Raw genomic sequence first — 17,684 nt, forward strand, 5'->3', positions numbered from 1 at the left:
AGATGACAATTTTAAACGTATAAATTTTCCTGCATGTAGTTATGATTTTTTCCAGAAGTACGACAAAATCAAACCTATATAAGTAGGGTATCATTTTAATCGTATGGACCTACAGAATAGAAGCGTAGAAACAGAAGCCCCTAAAATTTACAAAATGGCGTTTTTTTTTTTCAATTTTGTCTCACAATGATTTTTTTTCCGTTTCGCCGTAGATTTTTGGGTAAAATGACTGATGTCATTATAAAGTAGAATTGGTGGCGCAAAAAATAAGCCATCTTATGGACTTTTAGGTGCAAAATTGAAAGGGTTATGATTTTTTCAAGGTAAGGAGGAAAAAACGAAAGTGCAAAAACGGAAAAACCCCTCGTCCTTAAGGGGTTAAAGTGAGTTTCCCACTAGGAGTTTGCCGCAGCTCAAACTTGAAGCAGGAAACTCACTGTAAACACACCCGTGTGAATGTACCCTGTACTGTTTCAAAACTACAACTCACAGCATGTACTCACAGACCGTGCATGCTGGGAGTTGTACTTTTGCAACAGCTGGAGGCACACTGGTTGGAAAACCTTCAGTTAGGTTCTGTTACCTAACTCAGTATTTTCCAACAGTGTGCCTCCAGATGTTTCAAAACTACAACTCCCAGCATGTACTGATCGCCAAAGGGCATGCTGGGAGATGTAGTTATGCAACAGCTGGGGGCTACAGTTTAGAGACCACTGGACAGTGATATCCAAACTGTGGCCCTCCAGATTTTGCAAAACTACAAATCCCAGCATGCCCAGACAGCAAACTGCTGTGTGGGCATGCAAGGAGTTGTAGTTTTGCAACATCTGGAGGGCTACAGTTTAGAGACCACTGTATACTCCCCGGCTTCCGTAGGATCCAGGGAGCCGCATCGTCGTCCTCTGCTGCCGCCGATCGTTGCCCACTGCCGCCGCCGATGTGTGAGTGGACCTTCTGCGCCGGTCCCCCTCCTGCCCAGCCTACTGTGGGTGGGCAGAACAGGGGAACCAAACATTACCCCCCCCCTGCTTCTGATCGACCAATAGCAGGCATAGGAGGGGTGGCACCCCTGCCACCTCACTCCTATCCCTTCAGGGGGATCATGGGTGTCTTGGACGGGTTATATGACCCGGAATCACTGCAAATTCACTGGCGATTTGCGGTGATCGCTGACATGGGGGGATCTCAGCCCCCCCCGTGGGCATTTGTACAGGGTGCCTGCTGATAGATATCAGCAGTCACCCCGGTCCGGTCCCTGCCCGGTGCGCGTCGGGGACCAAAATTCCCACAGACGTACGCGTACGTCCTTAATACTTAAGTACCAGGGAGCCAGGACGTACACATACGTCCGTGGTCTTTAACCCCTTAAGGACCCAGCCATTTTACACCTTAGAACCCGGCCATTTTTTGCACATCTGACCACTGTCACTTTAAACTTTAATAACTCTGGAATGCTTTTACTTATCATTCTGATTGTTTTTTCGTGATATATTCTACTTTAACATAGTGGTAAAATTTTGTCGATACTTGCATCCTTTCTTGGTGAAAATCCCAAAATTTGATGAAAAATTTGAAAATTTAGCATTTTTCTAACTTTGAAGCTCTCTGCTTGTAAGGAAAATGGATATTCCCCCCCAAAAAAATGTTTTATTCACATACACAATATGTCCACTTTATGTTTGTATCATAAAATTGACGTGTTTTTACTTTTGGAAGACACCAGAGGGCTTCAAAGTTCAGCAGCAATTTTCCAATTTTTCACAAAATTTCCAAACTCACAATTTTTCAGGGACCAGTTCAGGTTTGAAGTGGATTTGAAGGGTCTTCGTATTAGAAATACCCCATAAATAAACCCCATTATAAAAACTGCACCCCCCAAAGTATTCAAAATGACATTCAGTAAGTGTATTAACCCTTTAGGTGTTTCACAGGAATAGCAGCAAAGTGAAGGAGAAAATTCACAATCTTCATTTTTTACACTCGCATGTTCTTGTAGACCCAATTTTTGAATTTTTACAAGGGGTAAAAGGAGAAAATGTATACTTATATTTGTAGCCCAATTTCTCTCGAGTAAGCACATACCTCATATGTCTATGTAAAGTGTTCGGCGGGCGCAGTAGAGGGCTCAGAAGCGAAGGAGCGACAAGGGGATTTTGGAGAGTACGTTTTTCTGAAATATTTTTTTGGAGGCATGTTGCATTTAGGAAGCCCCTATGGTGCCAGAACAGCAAAAAAAAAAAACACATGGCATACCATTTTGGAAACTAGACCCCTTGAGGAACGTAACAAGGAATAAAGTGAGCCTTAATACCCCACAGGTGTTTCACGACTTTTGCATATTTTCACTAAAATGTGTTTCCCCCCAAATTTCACATTTTTGCAAGGGTTAATAGCAGAAAATACCCCCCAAAATTTGTAACCCCATCTCTTCTGAGTATGGAGGTACCCCATTATTTGACCTGAAGAGCACTACGGGCGAACTACAATGCTCAGAAGAGAAGGAGTCATATTTGGCTTTTTGAGCGCAAATTTTGCTCGGGGGCATGTCGCATTTAGGAAGCCCCTATGGTGCCAGGACAGCAAAAAATACCCACATGGCATACCATTTTGGAAACTAGACCCCTTGAGGAACATAACAAGGAATAAAGTGAGCCTTAATACCCCACAGGGGTTTGACGACTTTTGCATATGTAAAAAAAAAAATAAATTCACTAAAATGTGTTTCCCCCCCAAATTTCCAATTTGTGCAAGGGTTAATAGCAGAAAATACCCCAAAAAATTTGTAACCCCATCTCTTCTGAGGATGAAGGTACCCCATAAGTTGACCTGAACTGCACTACGGGCGAACTACAATGCTCAGAAAAGGAGGAGTCATATTTGGCTTTTTGAGAGCAAATTTTGCTCGGGGGGGGGGCATGTCGCATTTAGGAAGCCCCTATGGTGCCAGGACAGCAAAATAACCCCAACATGGCATACCATTTTGGAAATTAGACCCCTTGAGGAACGTAACAAGGGGTACAGTGAGCATTTACCCCCCACTGGTGTCTGTCAGATCTTTGGAACAGTGGGCTGTACAAAATATTTTATTTGCACAGCCCACTGTTCCAAAGATCTGTCAGACACCAGTGGGGTGTAAATTCTCACTGCACCCCTCATTACATTCCATGAGGGGTGTAGTTTCCGAAATGGGGTCACAAGTGGGGTTTTGCTTTTTTGCGTTTGTCAAAACTGCTGTAACAATCAGCCACCCCTGTGCAAATCACCTCAAATGTACATGGTGCACTCTCCCTTCTGGGCCTTGTTGTGCGCCCCCAGAGCACTTTGCGCCCACATATGGGGTATCTCCGTAGAAATTGCATTACAAATTTTGGGGGGCTTTTTTTCCCTTTTACCTCTTGTCAAAATGAAAAGTATAGGGCAACACCAGCATGTTAGTGTAAAAAATTTTATTTTTTTACACTAACATGCTGGTGTAGACCCCAACTTTACCTTTTCATAAGGGGTTAAAGGAGAAAAAGCCCCCCAAAATTTGTAAGGCAATTTCTCCCGAGTACGGCGATACCCCAAATGTGGCCCTAAACTGTTGCCTTGAAATACGACAGGGCTCCAAAGTGAGAGCGCCATGCGCATTTGAGGCCTAAATTAGGGATTTGCATAGGGGTGGACATAGGGGTATTCTACGCCAGTGATTCCCAAACAGGGTGCCTCCAGCTGTTGCAAAACTCCCAGCATGCTTGGACAGTCAAGCTGTCCGGCAATACTGGGAGTTGTTGTTTTGCAACAGCTGGAGGCTCCATTTTGGAAACAGTCGCGTACCAGACGTTTTTTATTGGGGAGGGGGGCTGTGTAGGGGTATGTGTATATGTAGTGTTTTTAACTTTTTATTTTATTTTGTGTTAGTGTAGTGTAGTGTTTTTAGGGTACAGTCACACGGGCGGGGGATTACAGCGAGTTTCCTGCTGCGAGTTTGAGCTGCCGCGCAAAATTTGCTGCATTGCAAACTTGCAGCCTGATACTCACTGTAAGCCCCCTGCCCATGTGAATGTACCCTGTACATTCACAGGGGGGGAACCTCCAGCTGTTGCAAAACTACAACTCCCAGCATGCACAGTCTATCAGTGCATGCTGGTAGTTATAGTTTTCCAACAGCTGGAAGGACACGGGTTGGGGAACACTGAGTTAGGAAACAGACAATGTTTCCCAACCAGTGTGCCTCCAGATGTTGCAAAACCACACCTCCCAAACATTCTAAGGCATGCTGGAAGTAGTAGTTCGGCAACATCTTTAGAGCCAGATGTTGCCGAACTACAACTCCCAGCATGCTTGGAGTTGTAGTTTTGCAACATCTGGAGGACTACAGTTTGCAGACCACTAAAACAGTGGTTCCCAATCTGTGCCCTTCCAGATGTTGCAAAACTACAACTCCCAGTATGCCCTTACTGTCCAGGCATGCTGGGAGTTGTAGTTCTGCAACATCTGAAGGGCCAGATGTTACAGAGCTACAACTCCCAGCATGCCTGGACAGTAAGGGCATGCTGAAGATGTGTAGTTTTGCAACATCTGGAAGGGCACAGTGGTCCCAAAACTGTGGACCTCCAGATGTTGTAAAACTGCAACACCCAGCATGCTCAGACGCCAAGGGCTGTGCTGGGAGTTGTAGTATACAGGGTCCCATTACAGCAATGCATGTCGCTTTACGGCGACGTGCATTGCTGTAAAGGGCCCGACCGTGGCTGAAGATCTACTCACCTGTCACCGCCGTCTTCATCGCCGGGATCCGGGTCTTCAGGGACGAGGTAAGTACCAGGGCCGATCCCCAGCACTCCCCCGTCCCCCGCCGCGTCCTCCGGTCTTCCTCTCGTCCTCTCCGGACTTCCAGGGGCCGGGCAGGGCGGGAGGAAGTAACCGCCCCCCCCCCCTGCGATTGGTCGGTTAACTAACCAACGGATCGCAGGGGATGGGAGGAGGTGGCAGGCTTGCCACCTCGCTCCTATACTTTAGCATGTTCCTGGCTGTCTGTGACAGCCGGGATCATGCAAAATTACCGGGAGTTCGGGTCCCAGAGACCCAATCAGCCCGGTATCGCCGCAGATCGCAAGGGCGATTTCCCTACATGGCCCCCCTCGGCGTTTGCCCTGGATGCCTGCTTAAGCATTTCAGTAGGCATGCGGTTCCGATCTCTGCCCGGCGCGCGGCAGGGACCGGAAAACGCCAGGACGTACGGGGACGTCCTGGGTCCTTAAAGCCCAGGGTGTGGGGACGTTCCCATACGTCCTGGGTCCTTAAGGGGTTAATATGGGGGAAGGGGGCCTACTATGGGGGACACTGCTGCCTAATATGGGGGAAAGGGGCCTGCTATGGGGGACACTGCTGCCTAATATGGGGGCCTTTTATGGGGGACACTGCTGCTTAATCTGGGAGAAGAGGGACTACTATGGGGGACACTGCTGCCTGCAATGTGGGATACTGCTGCCTAATCTGGGGGAAGGGGGTTTACTATGCTGACTAATCTGGGGAAAGGGGGTCTACTATGGGGGACACTGCTGCCTAATATGGGGGAAGAGGGCCTACTATGGGGGACACTGCTGCCTAATATGGGGGCAGAGGGCCTACTATGGGAGACACTGCTGCTTAATATGTGGAAGGCGGCCTACTATGGGGGACACTGCTACCTAATATGGGGGAAGGGGGCCTACTATGGGGAATACTGCTGCCGAATCTGGGAGAAGAGGGCCTACTATGGGGGACACCCTGCCTAATATGGGGAAGGGGCCTACTATGCGGGACACTGCTGCCTAATCTTGGGGAAGGGGGCCTACTATGGGGGACACTGCTGCCTAATCTGGGGGAAGGTGGCTTACTATGGGGACACTGTTGCCTAATATGGGGGAAGTAGGCCTACTATGCGAACACTGCTGCCTAATATGGGGGAAGAGGGCCTACTATGGGAGACACTGCTGCCTAATATGGGGAAGGGGGCCTACTATGGGGGACACTGCTGCCTAATTTGGGGGAAGGGGCCTACTATGGGGAATACTGCTGCCTAATATGGGGGAAGGGGGCCTACTATGGGGGACACTGCTGCCTAATCTGGCAGAAGAGGGCCTACTATGGGGGACACTGCTGCCTAATCTTGGGGAAGGGGGCCTACTATGGGGGACACTGCTGCCTAAAATGGGGTAAGGGAGCCTGCTATGGGGGACACTGCTGCCTAATATGGGGGAAGGGGACCTACTATGGGGGACACTGCTGCCTAATCTGGGGGAAGGGGGCTTACTATGGGGGACACTGCTGCCTAATATGGAAAAAAGTCGCACCTGCGCCTAGCACTTTTTTGTGCGACTTTTGTGGGTAAGCAAAAAGTTACAAACAGCCTTACCTAAGCAAATCTGCTCTAGGTCTTACCTCAAGTACAAAACTCTCATACATGAGCAAATTTAAAAAGTTGCAAAAAAGTCTCACAAAGGTCTCAGCTGCGACTTTTTTGTTTTGCTTATGTGTTCCAAATTTATCAACCCCCAGTGATAGTAAAAATATGTAGCACATAAGCGAAACTAAAGCAAAAACAAAAATGCCTTCAGAACTTGCTTACCACAGCAAACAATGATAAATGTCCACCTTTGAGAACATGCAACTGAGCCTCTAAGTTAATATCCCGTATGCATGATTGCCTCATGTGAACTGACCTTTAGAATGTGTTCACACGGGAGTAATATGTGTGGAATGTCCACTGAAAAATGCCAGCGGACATTCCACACTATTGAAAATTCCGGTGGGCACTAGGAACGCTCGGAAATGCGCCGTCTCATAGGTGGCAATGCATTTCCTTGCGGATTGTGCATAAAGAATAAACATATCTTGTAGAAACATCTGGTGAGGAAATTCTGCTGTGTGAACAGTGCAGCAGAATTACATTAAAATCAATTGGATTCTGCTGCAGCGGAATGTCCGTACAGAATATTCCATTCAGCACAAGTTTTGTTCCTGTAAACCTGCCCTTAGGGTACGTTCAAACATACAAGATTTGCAGATTTAATGCCTGTACTGAATCATTTAGTTACATTGATATCTGCAGCATCAAACCTGCAGCATATCCTGTACATGTAGTGTCCATCATTTTGCAGAAATCTAAAAGGATCAGAGTGTTTTTTATTTATTTTTTGTCCTGTTATTTAAAGCTAATTCTCTACAGAAACTGCGAGCATGCAGATGAGACCAAAGCCCAAGGGTAGGATTCTTTTTTTGAAAGAAAAGCCAGAAAACCTGCTACAGAATTTTGCATTTTTTCTGTTGTTTTTACCTTTTGTGTGTAAATTGAATTTTTGCCTCCTTTGGCGGTTTCCCTGTAGGCGTTTTTTAGGTATTTTGTAGGGTACCACAAAAAAAGCAGGAATGATGCAGTAGGAATGCAGGAATTTTAATTTGTTAATGTTTTCCATGGCTCTCAATTCCCTGCCCCACTCCTGATAATAATTTTTTTTTTCAAACAAACATTTTTTTGTTAAAAAACATATAAAATAAATTCTCTACAAATTCAGGCATCCCTACTGTATCATTCCTTTTTTTTTTTTTTTTATGGTACCCTATGAAATTCAGTAAAAAAAAGCTATGTCCAATCCCCTTTTTAGATCGGTAAAGTAAAAAAAAATTAAAAACGCCCCAAATAAACGCCAGTGTTTTTTTTACTCCCATAGACTACTATGGGAGAAAATCACCAAATGTTTCCTGAAAGAACGCCATAGTCTCAACATGCTGTCGTTTTTGAAAAACTGCCACTGAGCCCAAAAAAGCTGAAAAACGTCAAGAGGATATGGCAATCTGCAGTTCCCTATTGATTTGCAGCTCCCTAGTGATTTGCAGCTAACATCTGGCCGCAGCGTTTTTTCACAGAAAAAAGGTTGTGCGGCAGATTAGGTGTTTTGGGGGGCATTTTTGGAAAAAAAAAATCTCAATGGAAACCTGTTTTTATTTTATTTTATCACATTCCTGCATCCTGTAGAAATCCTGATTTGTCATATCATTATGGATATGTTAACATGTTGATATTTCGCATCCGGTTTCCTGTTGCGAGTTTCACTACTGTTCACATCAATGGGTCCATTGCAAAACAGGGATAGTGACAGACTTTGAACCCATTGAAATTTGCAGCCTACCTCCCGCAGTGGGAAACCTGCTGCAACTTAACCCCTCAAGGACATTTGGGGGAATTTATCAAACTCTGCTTCCGTACATAGCTTACGGACCCTGTTTTCTATGTAGTAAGTGTTGTCAAGTCTTACGTGTGTCAAATTTATCAAAATGTCGTACACTATTGATAAATTTGTTGCACGTAAGCACCTGCTAAAAAATTATTTACACATGTCAAAAACCTATTTAATGCCCAGAGTAGTAGGAAAGGCTTCTGTGGACGTTGTGTACAAAGCAGGAAGCATTCAGATGTCTGTGTTAGTAAATTTGATATTTTGCTTACACTGCAATAATGTCTAGGCATAGAAAACACACACACACAGCTCTCTACATGCACTGCACACACATCTCTACTACATGCACTGTACACAGATCTCTACATGCACTGCACACACAGCTCTCTACATGCACTGTACACAGATCTCTACATGCACTGTACACAGATCTCTACATGCACTGTACACAGATCTCTACATGCACTGTACACAGATCTCTACATGCACTGTACACAGATCTCTACATGCACTGTACACAGATCTCTACATGCACTGTACACAGATCTCTACATGCACTGCACACACAGCTCTCTACATGCCCTGTACACACAGCTCTCTACATGCACTGCACACAGATCTCTACATGCACTATACACAGATCTCTACATGCACTGTACACAGATCTCTACATGCACTGTACACACATCTCTACTACATGCACGGTACACAGATCTCTACATGCACTGCACACACATCTCTACTACATGCACTGTACACAGATCTCTACATGCACTGTACACAGATCTCTACATGCACTGTACACAGATCTCTACATGCACTGTACACAGATCTCTACATGCACTGTACACAGATCTCTACATGCACTGCACACACAGCTCTCTACATGCACTGTACACAGATCTCTACATGCACTGTACACAGATCTCTATATGCACTGCACACACAGCTCTCTACATGCACTGTACACAGATCTCTACATGCACTGTACACACAGCTCTCTACATGCACTGTACACAGATCTCTACATGCACTGCACACACATCTCTACTACATGCACTGTACACAGATCTCTACATGCACTGTACACAGATCTCTACATGCACTGTACACACATCTCTACTACATGCACTGTACACAGATCTCTACATGCACTGCACACAGATCTCTACATGCACTGTACACAGCTCTCTACATGCACTGCACACACATCTCTACTACATGCACTGTACACAGATCTCTACATGCACTGTACACAGATCTCTACATGCACCGCACACACATCTCTACTACATGCACTGTACACAGATCTCTACATGCACTGCACACACAGCTCTCTATATGCACTGCACACACACATCTCTACTACATGCACTGTACACACAGATCTCTACATGTACTGTACACAGATCTCTACATGCACTGCACACACAGCTCTCTACATGCACTGCACAAACACATCTCTATCACATGCACTGTACACACAGATCTCTACATGCACTGTACACACTCTACTACATGTACTATACACACAGCTCTCTACATGCACTGCACACACAGCTCTCTACATGCACTGCACACACACTCTACTGCATGCACTGTACACACACTCTACTACATGCACTGTACGCACAGCTCTATTACATGCACTGTACACACACATCTCTACATGCACTGTACACACAGCTCTCTACATGCACTGCACACACTCTACTACATGCACTGTACACACAGCTCTCTACATACACTGCACACACAGCTCTCTACATGTACTGCACACACACTCTACTACATGCACTCTACACACAGCTCTCTACATGCACTGCACACACACATCTCTACTACATGCACTGTACACACAGATCTCTACATGCACTGCACACACACTCTACTACGTGCACTGCACACACACCTCTCTACATGCACTGCACACACACACATCTCTACTACATGCACTGCACACACACTCTACTACATGCACTGTACACACAGCTCTCTACATGCACTGTACACACAGCTCTCTACATGCACTGCACACACAGCTCTCTACATGCACTGCACACACACTCTACTACATGCACTGTACACACGGCTCTATACATGCACTGCACACACACTCTACTACATGCACTGTACACACAACTCTCTACATGCACTGCACACACACTATACTACATGCACTGTACACACAGCTCTGTACATACACTGCACACACAGCTCTCTACATGCACTGTACACACACATCTCTACATGCACTGTACACAGCTCTCTACATGCACTGCACACACACACACTACTACATGCACTGTACACACAGCTGTCTACATGCACTGCACACACAGCTCTCTACATGCACTGTACACACACATCTCTACATGCACCGTACACAGCTCTCTACATGCACTGCACACACACACAGCTCTCTACATGCACTGCACACACACACACACACAGCTCTCTACATGCACTGCACACACACATCTCTACTACATGCACTGTACACACAGATCTCTACATGCACTGCACACACACTCTACTACGTGCACTGCACACACACCTCTCTACATGCACTGCACACACATCTCTACTACATGCACTGCACACACACACTCTACTACATGCACTGTACACACAGCTCTCTACATGCACTGTACACACAGCTCTCTACATGCACTGCACACACAGCTCTCTACATGCACTGCACACACACTCTACTACATGCACTGTACACACACGGCTCTATACATGCACTGCACACACACTCTACTACATGCACTGTACACACAACTCTCTACATGCACTGCACACACACTATACTACATGCACTGTACACACAGCTCTCTACATACACTGCACACACAGCTCTCTACATGCACTGTACACACACATCTCTACATGCACTGTACACAGCTCTCTACATGCACTGCACACACACACACACACACACACTACTACATGCACTGTACACACAGCTCTCTACATGCACTGCACACACAGCTCTCTACATGCACTGTACACACACATCTCTACATGCACCGTACACAGCTCTCTACATGCACTGCACACACACACACAGCTCTCTACATGCACTGCACACACACAGCTCTCTACATGCACTGCACACACACACTACTACATGCACTGTACACAGCTCTCTACATGCACTGCACACACACAGCTCTCTACATGCACTGCACACACACACACAGCTCTCTACATGCACTGCACACACACACACACACACACACACACTCTCTACTACATGCACTGTACACAGCTCTCTATATGCACTGCACACACACAGCTCTCTACATGCACTGCACACACACACTCTCTACTACATGCACTGAACACAGCTCTCTATATGCACTGCACACACACACAGCTCTGTACATGCACTGCACACACGCACTCTCTACTACATGCACTGTACACAGCTCTCTACATGCACTGCACACACACATCTCTACATGCACTGTACACAGCTCTCTACATGCACTGCACACACACATCTCTACATGCACTGTACACAGCTCTCTACATGCACTGCACACACACATCTCTACATGCACTGTACACAGCTCTCTACATGCACTGCACACACACATCTCTACATGCACTGCACACACACATCTCTACATGCACTGTACACAGCTCTCTACATGCACTGCACACACATCTCTACTACATGCACTGTACACAGCTCTCTACATGCACTGTACACAGATCTCTACTACATGCACTGCACACACATCTCTACTACATGCACTGTACACAGCTCTCTACATGCACTGCACACACACACACACACACACACACTCTACTACATGCACTGTACACAGCTCTCTACATGCACTGCACACACACACACACACACACACACACACACACTCTACTACATGCACTGTACACAGCTCTCTACATGCACTGCACACACACACACACACACACACACACTCTACTACATGCACTGTACACAGCTCTCTACATGCACTGCACACACACACAGCTTTGCTTCATGCACCACACACACAGCTTTGCAAAATACAACACACAGACACTACTCTACATACACTCTATAGCCACAGGATTCAATACCTGCGCCTTCCTAGGAGTACAGTACCATGAATGCTCAGCCTGACTCCTCCCCCACATGTGACTGATCACATGGTCATGGAAGGTCCTTTAACCCTGCAGCCTCTGCGGAGCTGTTCTCCTGCTGCTCCGTGTGTCCCTGATACAGGGTTGTGAGGTAGGAGAGCTGATGAATGGAAGTGTGATCATACTTCAGTATGGATGGGTGTGCTGAGGGGGATAGCACTGGGTCATTCAGGGTGTCACCCCTCCAGGGGGTGTCACCCGGTGCGCCCTCCCCCATAGCAAGGCTACAGTTTCTGATGCCTCTCCAGGTGTAGTACAAAATCCATCCTCCCAAGGTGCCTTATCCACAAAATGACCCTTCATTGTCGCAACTTGAAGGAGTAGTTACTGAGCGACGGACTTGTCAGGGCAAGAAAAAAATATTTTTTTTAAGTCGATTGGAAGCTCGTAGATCATCCCTTTGTTTCATGTATTTACTCGTGTCCTCAATTTTTATTTTTTTTTTGTCAATCTGCCACTGGCTTTTGTTTTTTTCTCAGAAAAGTCTATTGTGGCTAAATGGCTTCCATTATTTTGATTTCACTATAATGTTGTTGTTTGTTTTTTGTGTAATTGTTATTTCATGGTGAAGTTCCCTCCCTCCAACTACTGTTACAGAATTCCTTGCTTGTAAGGCCCCTTTCACACTACAAAAAGATCAGTACGAAGTCTGAAAATCTGCTGTAAAACGGCAGTTACAAAATCCTATACGGCCGTTAGAAAATCCCATTATAGTCTATGGGATTTTTCTAATAGCCGTTTTCACCCGTTATAGCCCTTTATTGATAACAGCCATAATTTTGTGACGGAAGATCGTAACGGAAGAAATAGTGCATACAGGTATGCATACAGGTATGCCTTTGGTCTTTAAGTACCTGGAAACCCTTGGTCCCTAAGTGGTTAAAGCGTACCCATCAGATCCAACAAAACATTTATTTTAAATATATCACTCAGTACTTAATCCTGACCATGTACATCTAATTTGCATGTGTCTAGCACCTTTATTTTTATTTTTTATTACACTTTTAATTTAGCTCACTAGTCTGAATTCCTCTCAAAGGGAGGGGGCGTGGCCTCACTGTGCAGGTCTCCGCCCCCTCCCTCAGTATGCAGTCTGCTCACATCTTCCCTAGCATTAGCAAAACTACAACTCCCAGCTTGTCCTCACTGACAGTAGCGGGACACAAGCTGACAGGTGGAGGATTTTTCCTCTAGCTGTAAGCCCTGCACTCACAGCTGTCAATCAAGGAAGTGGGTCCACCACATAGGTGATGATGCATGGACACAGCAGGACTAGTATGTGTCCAAGCAGGCAGGGGGGCAGTTGTTTGACTGGCTTTTTCAGCATGAAATACTGAAAATTTTCTAATGAAAGCAATTGCAAAACCTATTGGTTTTGCATGTTTTACAACATATCAAAAGTTTTTGTATCTGACAGTGCCCATTTAAGCCAATTTTATTTTTGCATTTTGTTTTTTCCTCCTTACCTTCTAGAAATCGTAACTCTTTTATATTTTTATCTACAGACCCATATGAGGGCTTGTTTTTTGTGTCACCAATTTTACTTTGTAATGACATTACTCATTTTACCATAAAATGTACAGCACATCCCAAAAAATATTTATGTGGGGAAATTGGAAAGAAAACAGCAATTTACTAAATTTTGGAAGGTTTTATTTTCACGCTGTACACTTTACGGTAAAAATGACATGTTTTCTTTATTCTGTGGGTCAATATAATTAAAATGATACCCATTTTAAATGCTTTTTTATAATTGTACCGATTTAAAAAAAAATCTCAAACTATTTTAACAAAATTAGTATTTTTAAAATTGCCTTATTTTGACCACCTATAACATTTTTAATTTTTATGTATACGGGGCGGTATCTGTAGTTTTTATCGGTACCACTTTTGCTTATATTAAAATTTTTATAAATTTTTTAATAAAAAAAAATTTGGAATAAAATGTGACATAAAAGGCAGCAATTTGGGACATTTATTTTTTACGTTTACGCCGTTCACCGTACGGGATAATTAACAATATATTGTGATATTTTGGACTTTTACGCATGCGGCAATACCAGATATGTTTAATAATTATTTTTTTACGCTTTTTTGGGTCTCAGACCAGAGCAGAAGACCCCAGGAGACGGCTGGAGGGAGGTGAGGGAACCTCCGGCCGCCATGCTGGATGATCGGATCCCCATCCATTTTAAGTACCACACTAATTTTGTGGTCATATCATATGGTTTAGTTTGTAAAAGCAATGATCAGGTAAAGTTTTACTTTTGGGTTAAAAAACATATTTAAGGACATACTTTGTGATGCTTTTTATTAATGGCTGTGACGTTTGGAATGAAAACTACAGCCCAGTATACGGGCAAATGCCCCTTCCCATAGACATGAATGGAGGGGGCATGGCGTGACAAGGGGGGGGGTCCCTTGCGATCAGACATTTAGACATCCTTTAGATAGGGGATAAGATGTCTGTGGCCAGAATACCCCTTGAAAGCCAAAATGGGCTGTTCCATAAAGGGTTAAACAGGTTGCAACAGAACACAAAATTGATGCAGATCTCTTTTTTCAGTCCTGTTAAGAACAGAAATCAATGGCAATAGGAGCAATATAACAGATATCCTGTTTTAAAGATACCTGGGGAGATTTATCAAAACCTGTCAAGAGGAAAAGTTGCTGAGTTGCCCATAGCAACCAATCAGATCGCTTCTTTCCTTTTTGAAAGGGCATCTGGAAAATGAAAGAAGCAATCTGATTGGTTGCTATGGGCAACTCAGCAACTTTTCCTCTCCACAGATTTGATAAATCTCCCCCACTTTTTTTTTTTAAGCATTTAAAGAAAATAACGAAACATTTCAACAGGATGCAAAAACGTGATGAAAACATGGACGGTAATTTGTACTTTTTGGCTACGCTAATGCATCATATGCGCTAGCGCTTCATATTTAATGCAGCGCAAATTGAGCTGTGCAGCGGGAAATACGCTACGTGTTCTGCACTGAGAATATACACAGGGCTAGCCGGCGGCAGCCTTGTGTGTTCAGTGAGGTTTGGGGATGGGGCTGCGCACAAGCAAGTCTGTGATGCACGGCCCGTCCCCAAACCTTACTGAACACACAAGGCTGCAGTCAGCTGGCCTTGTGCATATGCTCAGTGCAGAATACGCAACGTATTTCCCGCTGCGCAGCACATTTTGTGCAGCGTGAAATATGCTATGGGCTTTGAAGAAAAAAAAATATTAAAAACCTTTCTAAAAAAAAATAATAGCACAATAATACCCATTTTATTATTTGCAGATCTCTTGTGGCTAAAAATTACCCTAGCAACTTTAGGACGTCTCGGAATCACCATGGCATTTGAAATTGTATATTTTGTAAATACAGAAATATATCCAACACCGCTGAGGTAATATATACCAAAGATATTCCTGTTTTAAGATTTTTATATTCATACTGTTAATACCATAGAAATTGTTGCACTGGATATAGGAAGCCTTACTAGGCAGCACAAAATGTAGCCACAGTAAAATATACAGCAGAAATTTATAGAGCAAATTACAGCTGTTCAACCATCTACATCTGCCCATCCTGCTCACTGGAGGCTACGAGTAATAGAATCCACAGTAGAACATTGAGGGTTTTCTCCAGTATATGTATATTATAGCAGGTAAAGTTATGAGTAATGTAATGTGTCTTCTTGTTGACACTGCCTAATTGGCTTAGGGAGTTTTGTAGGCCATGCATTTCTCCCTGAGAAAAATTATGCAAAGTACCTCTACTCCAGAAGGAAAAGAGCTTAATATCTAATTCACCAATAATTATGGGTAGCTTTAATGTAAATCGGTGCTTAACCCCTTAAGGACCGGGGCTTTTTCCGTTTTTTCATTTTCAATTTTTCCTCCTTAACTTTAAAAAATCATAACTGTTTAAAATCTTGGCTTATTTTTTCCGTCACTAATTCTACTTTGTAGTAACATTAGTAATTTTACCCAAAAATCTACGGTGAAACAGGGAAAAAAATAAATGTGCGACAAAATTGATGAAAAAAACACTATTTTGTAAGTTTTGGGGGCTTCCGTTTTTACGCAGTACATTTTTCAGCAAAAATGACACCTTATCTTTATTCTGTAGGTCCATACGGTTAAAATGATACCCTACTTGTGTAGGTTTCATTTTGTATCACTTCAGAAAAAAATCATGAATACATGCAGGAAAATGTATACGTTTAAAATTGTCATCTTCTGACACCTATAACTTTTTTATTTTTCTGTGTTCAGGGTGCTATGAGGGCTCGGACATTTCTGCACACCGCGATACCACATATGTTTATTTTTAATTACACAGTGTTTTTTTTATTCTTGGAAATGCCGGGTGATTCAAACTTTTATTAGGGGAAGGGATAATTGAAAGGGTTAATGATTATTTCACACTTCTTATGCAATATTATAGCTCCTATAGGGGGCTATAACATTGTATTAACTAATCTTTTACACTGATTGATGCATCTCCATAGGAATGGATCAATCAGTGTTTTCGGCGATTGAATGTTCAAGCCTGGATCTCAGGCTTGAAGCATTCATTCGGTGATCGGACAGCGCAGGAGAAGGTAAGAAGACCTCCTCCTGTGCTACAGCTGTTCGGGATGCTGCAATTATACCGCGGCGATCCCGAACAGCTCCCTGAGCTAGCCGTGTACTTTTACTTTCGTTTTTAGCCGCGCGGCTCAGCTTTGAGCGGCTAAAGGCTTAATAGCGCGCGGTACCGCGATCAGTGCCGCGCGCTATTAGAGGCGGGTCCCGGCTTCGCTATGACGCCAGGCCCGCCGCGATATGATGCGGGGTCACCGTGTGACCCCGCGTTATATCGCATGATCGAGATCCAGGACGTACCCATACATCCTGGGTCCTTAAGAGGTTAAAGGAAAATTGTCAGCCTGTATACCCACACTAAACCCAATACAGTGGGTTATATTGTGAGTGAACAGGAGTCCTATGATGGGCCACTTACTTAAAGCGTACCTGTCAGATCCAACAAAGTTTTTTTTTTTTTTTTTTAATATATCACTCAGTACCTAATCCTGACCATGTACATCTAATTTTTATGTGTCTAGCACCTTTATTTATTTTTTTATTACACTTTTAATTTAGCTCAGTAGTCTGAATTCCTCTCAAATGGAGGGGGCGTGGTCTCACTGTACAGGTCTCCGCCCCTCGCTCAGTATGCTGTCTGCTCACATCTCCCCTAGCATTAGGTAAACTACAACTCCCAGCTTGTCCTCACTGACAGTAGCGGGACACAAGCTGACACTGGGAGGATTTTTCCTCCAGCT

General features: G+C 44.2%; 1 protein-coding gene across 7 annotated transcripts in view; it reads left to right on the forward strand.

The window, feature by feature from the left end:
* The window catches only part of SLC22A3 (solute carrier family 22 member 3), a 291,993-nt gene that overhangs the window by 151,616 nt on the left and 122,693 nt on the right, over nucleotides 1-17,684 (forward strand). For all 7 annotated transcript variants that reach the window (XR_008891398.1, XR_008891399.1, XR_008891400.1 and 4 more), the window contains one exon: nucleotides 15,653-15,761. Coding sequence is in view for 3 of the 7 variants with exons in the window: in XM_056566777.1 (XP_056422752.1) it covers nucleotides 15,653-15,761 (109 nt within the window). In the remaining 4 variants the exon portion in view is untranslated. The remainder of the gene's footprint in view (nucleotides 1-15,652; nucleotides 15,762-17,684) is intronic.

This window comes from Hyla sarda, chromosome 3 (genome assembly GCF_029499605.1).
Source record: "Hyla sarda isolate aHylSar1 chromosome 3, aHylSar1.hap1, whole genome shotgun sequence".
Classification (NCBI taxonomy): Eukaryota; Metazoa; Chordata; class Amphibia; order Anura; family Hylidae; genus Hyla; species Hyla sarda.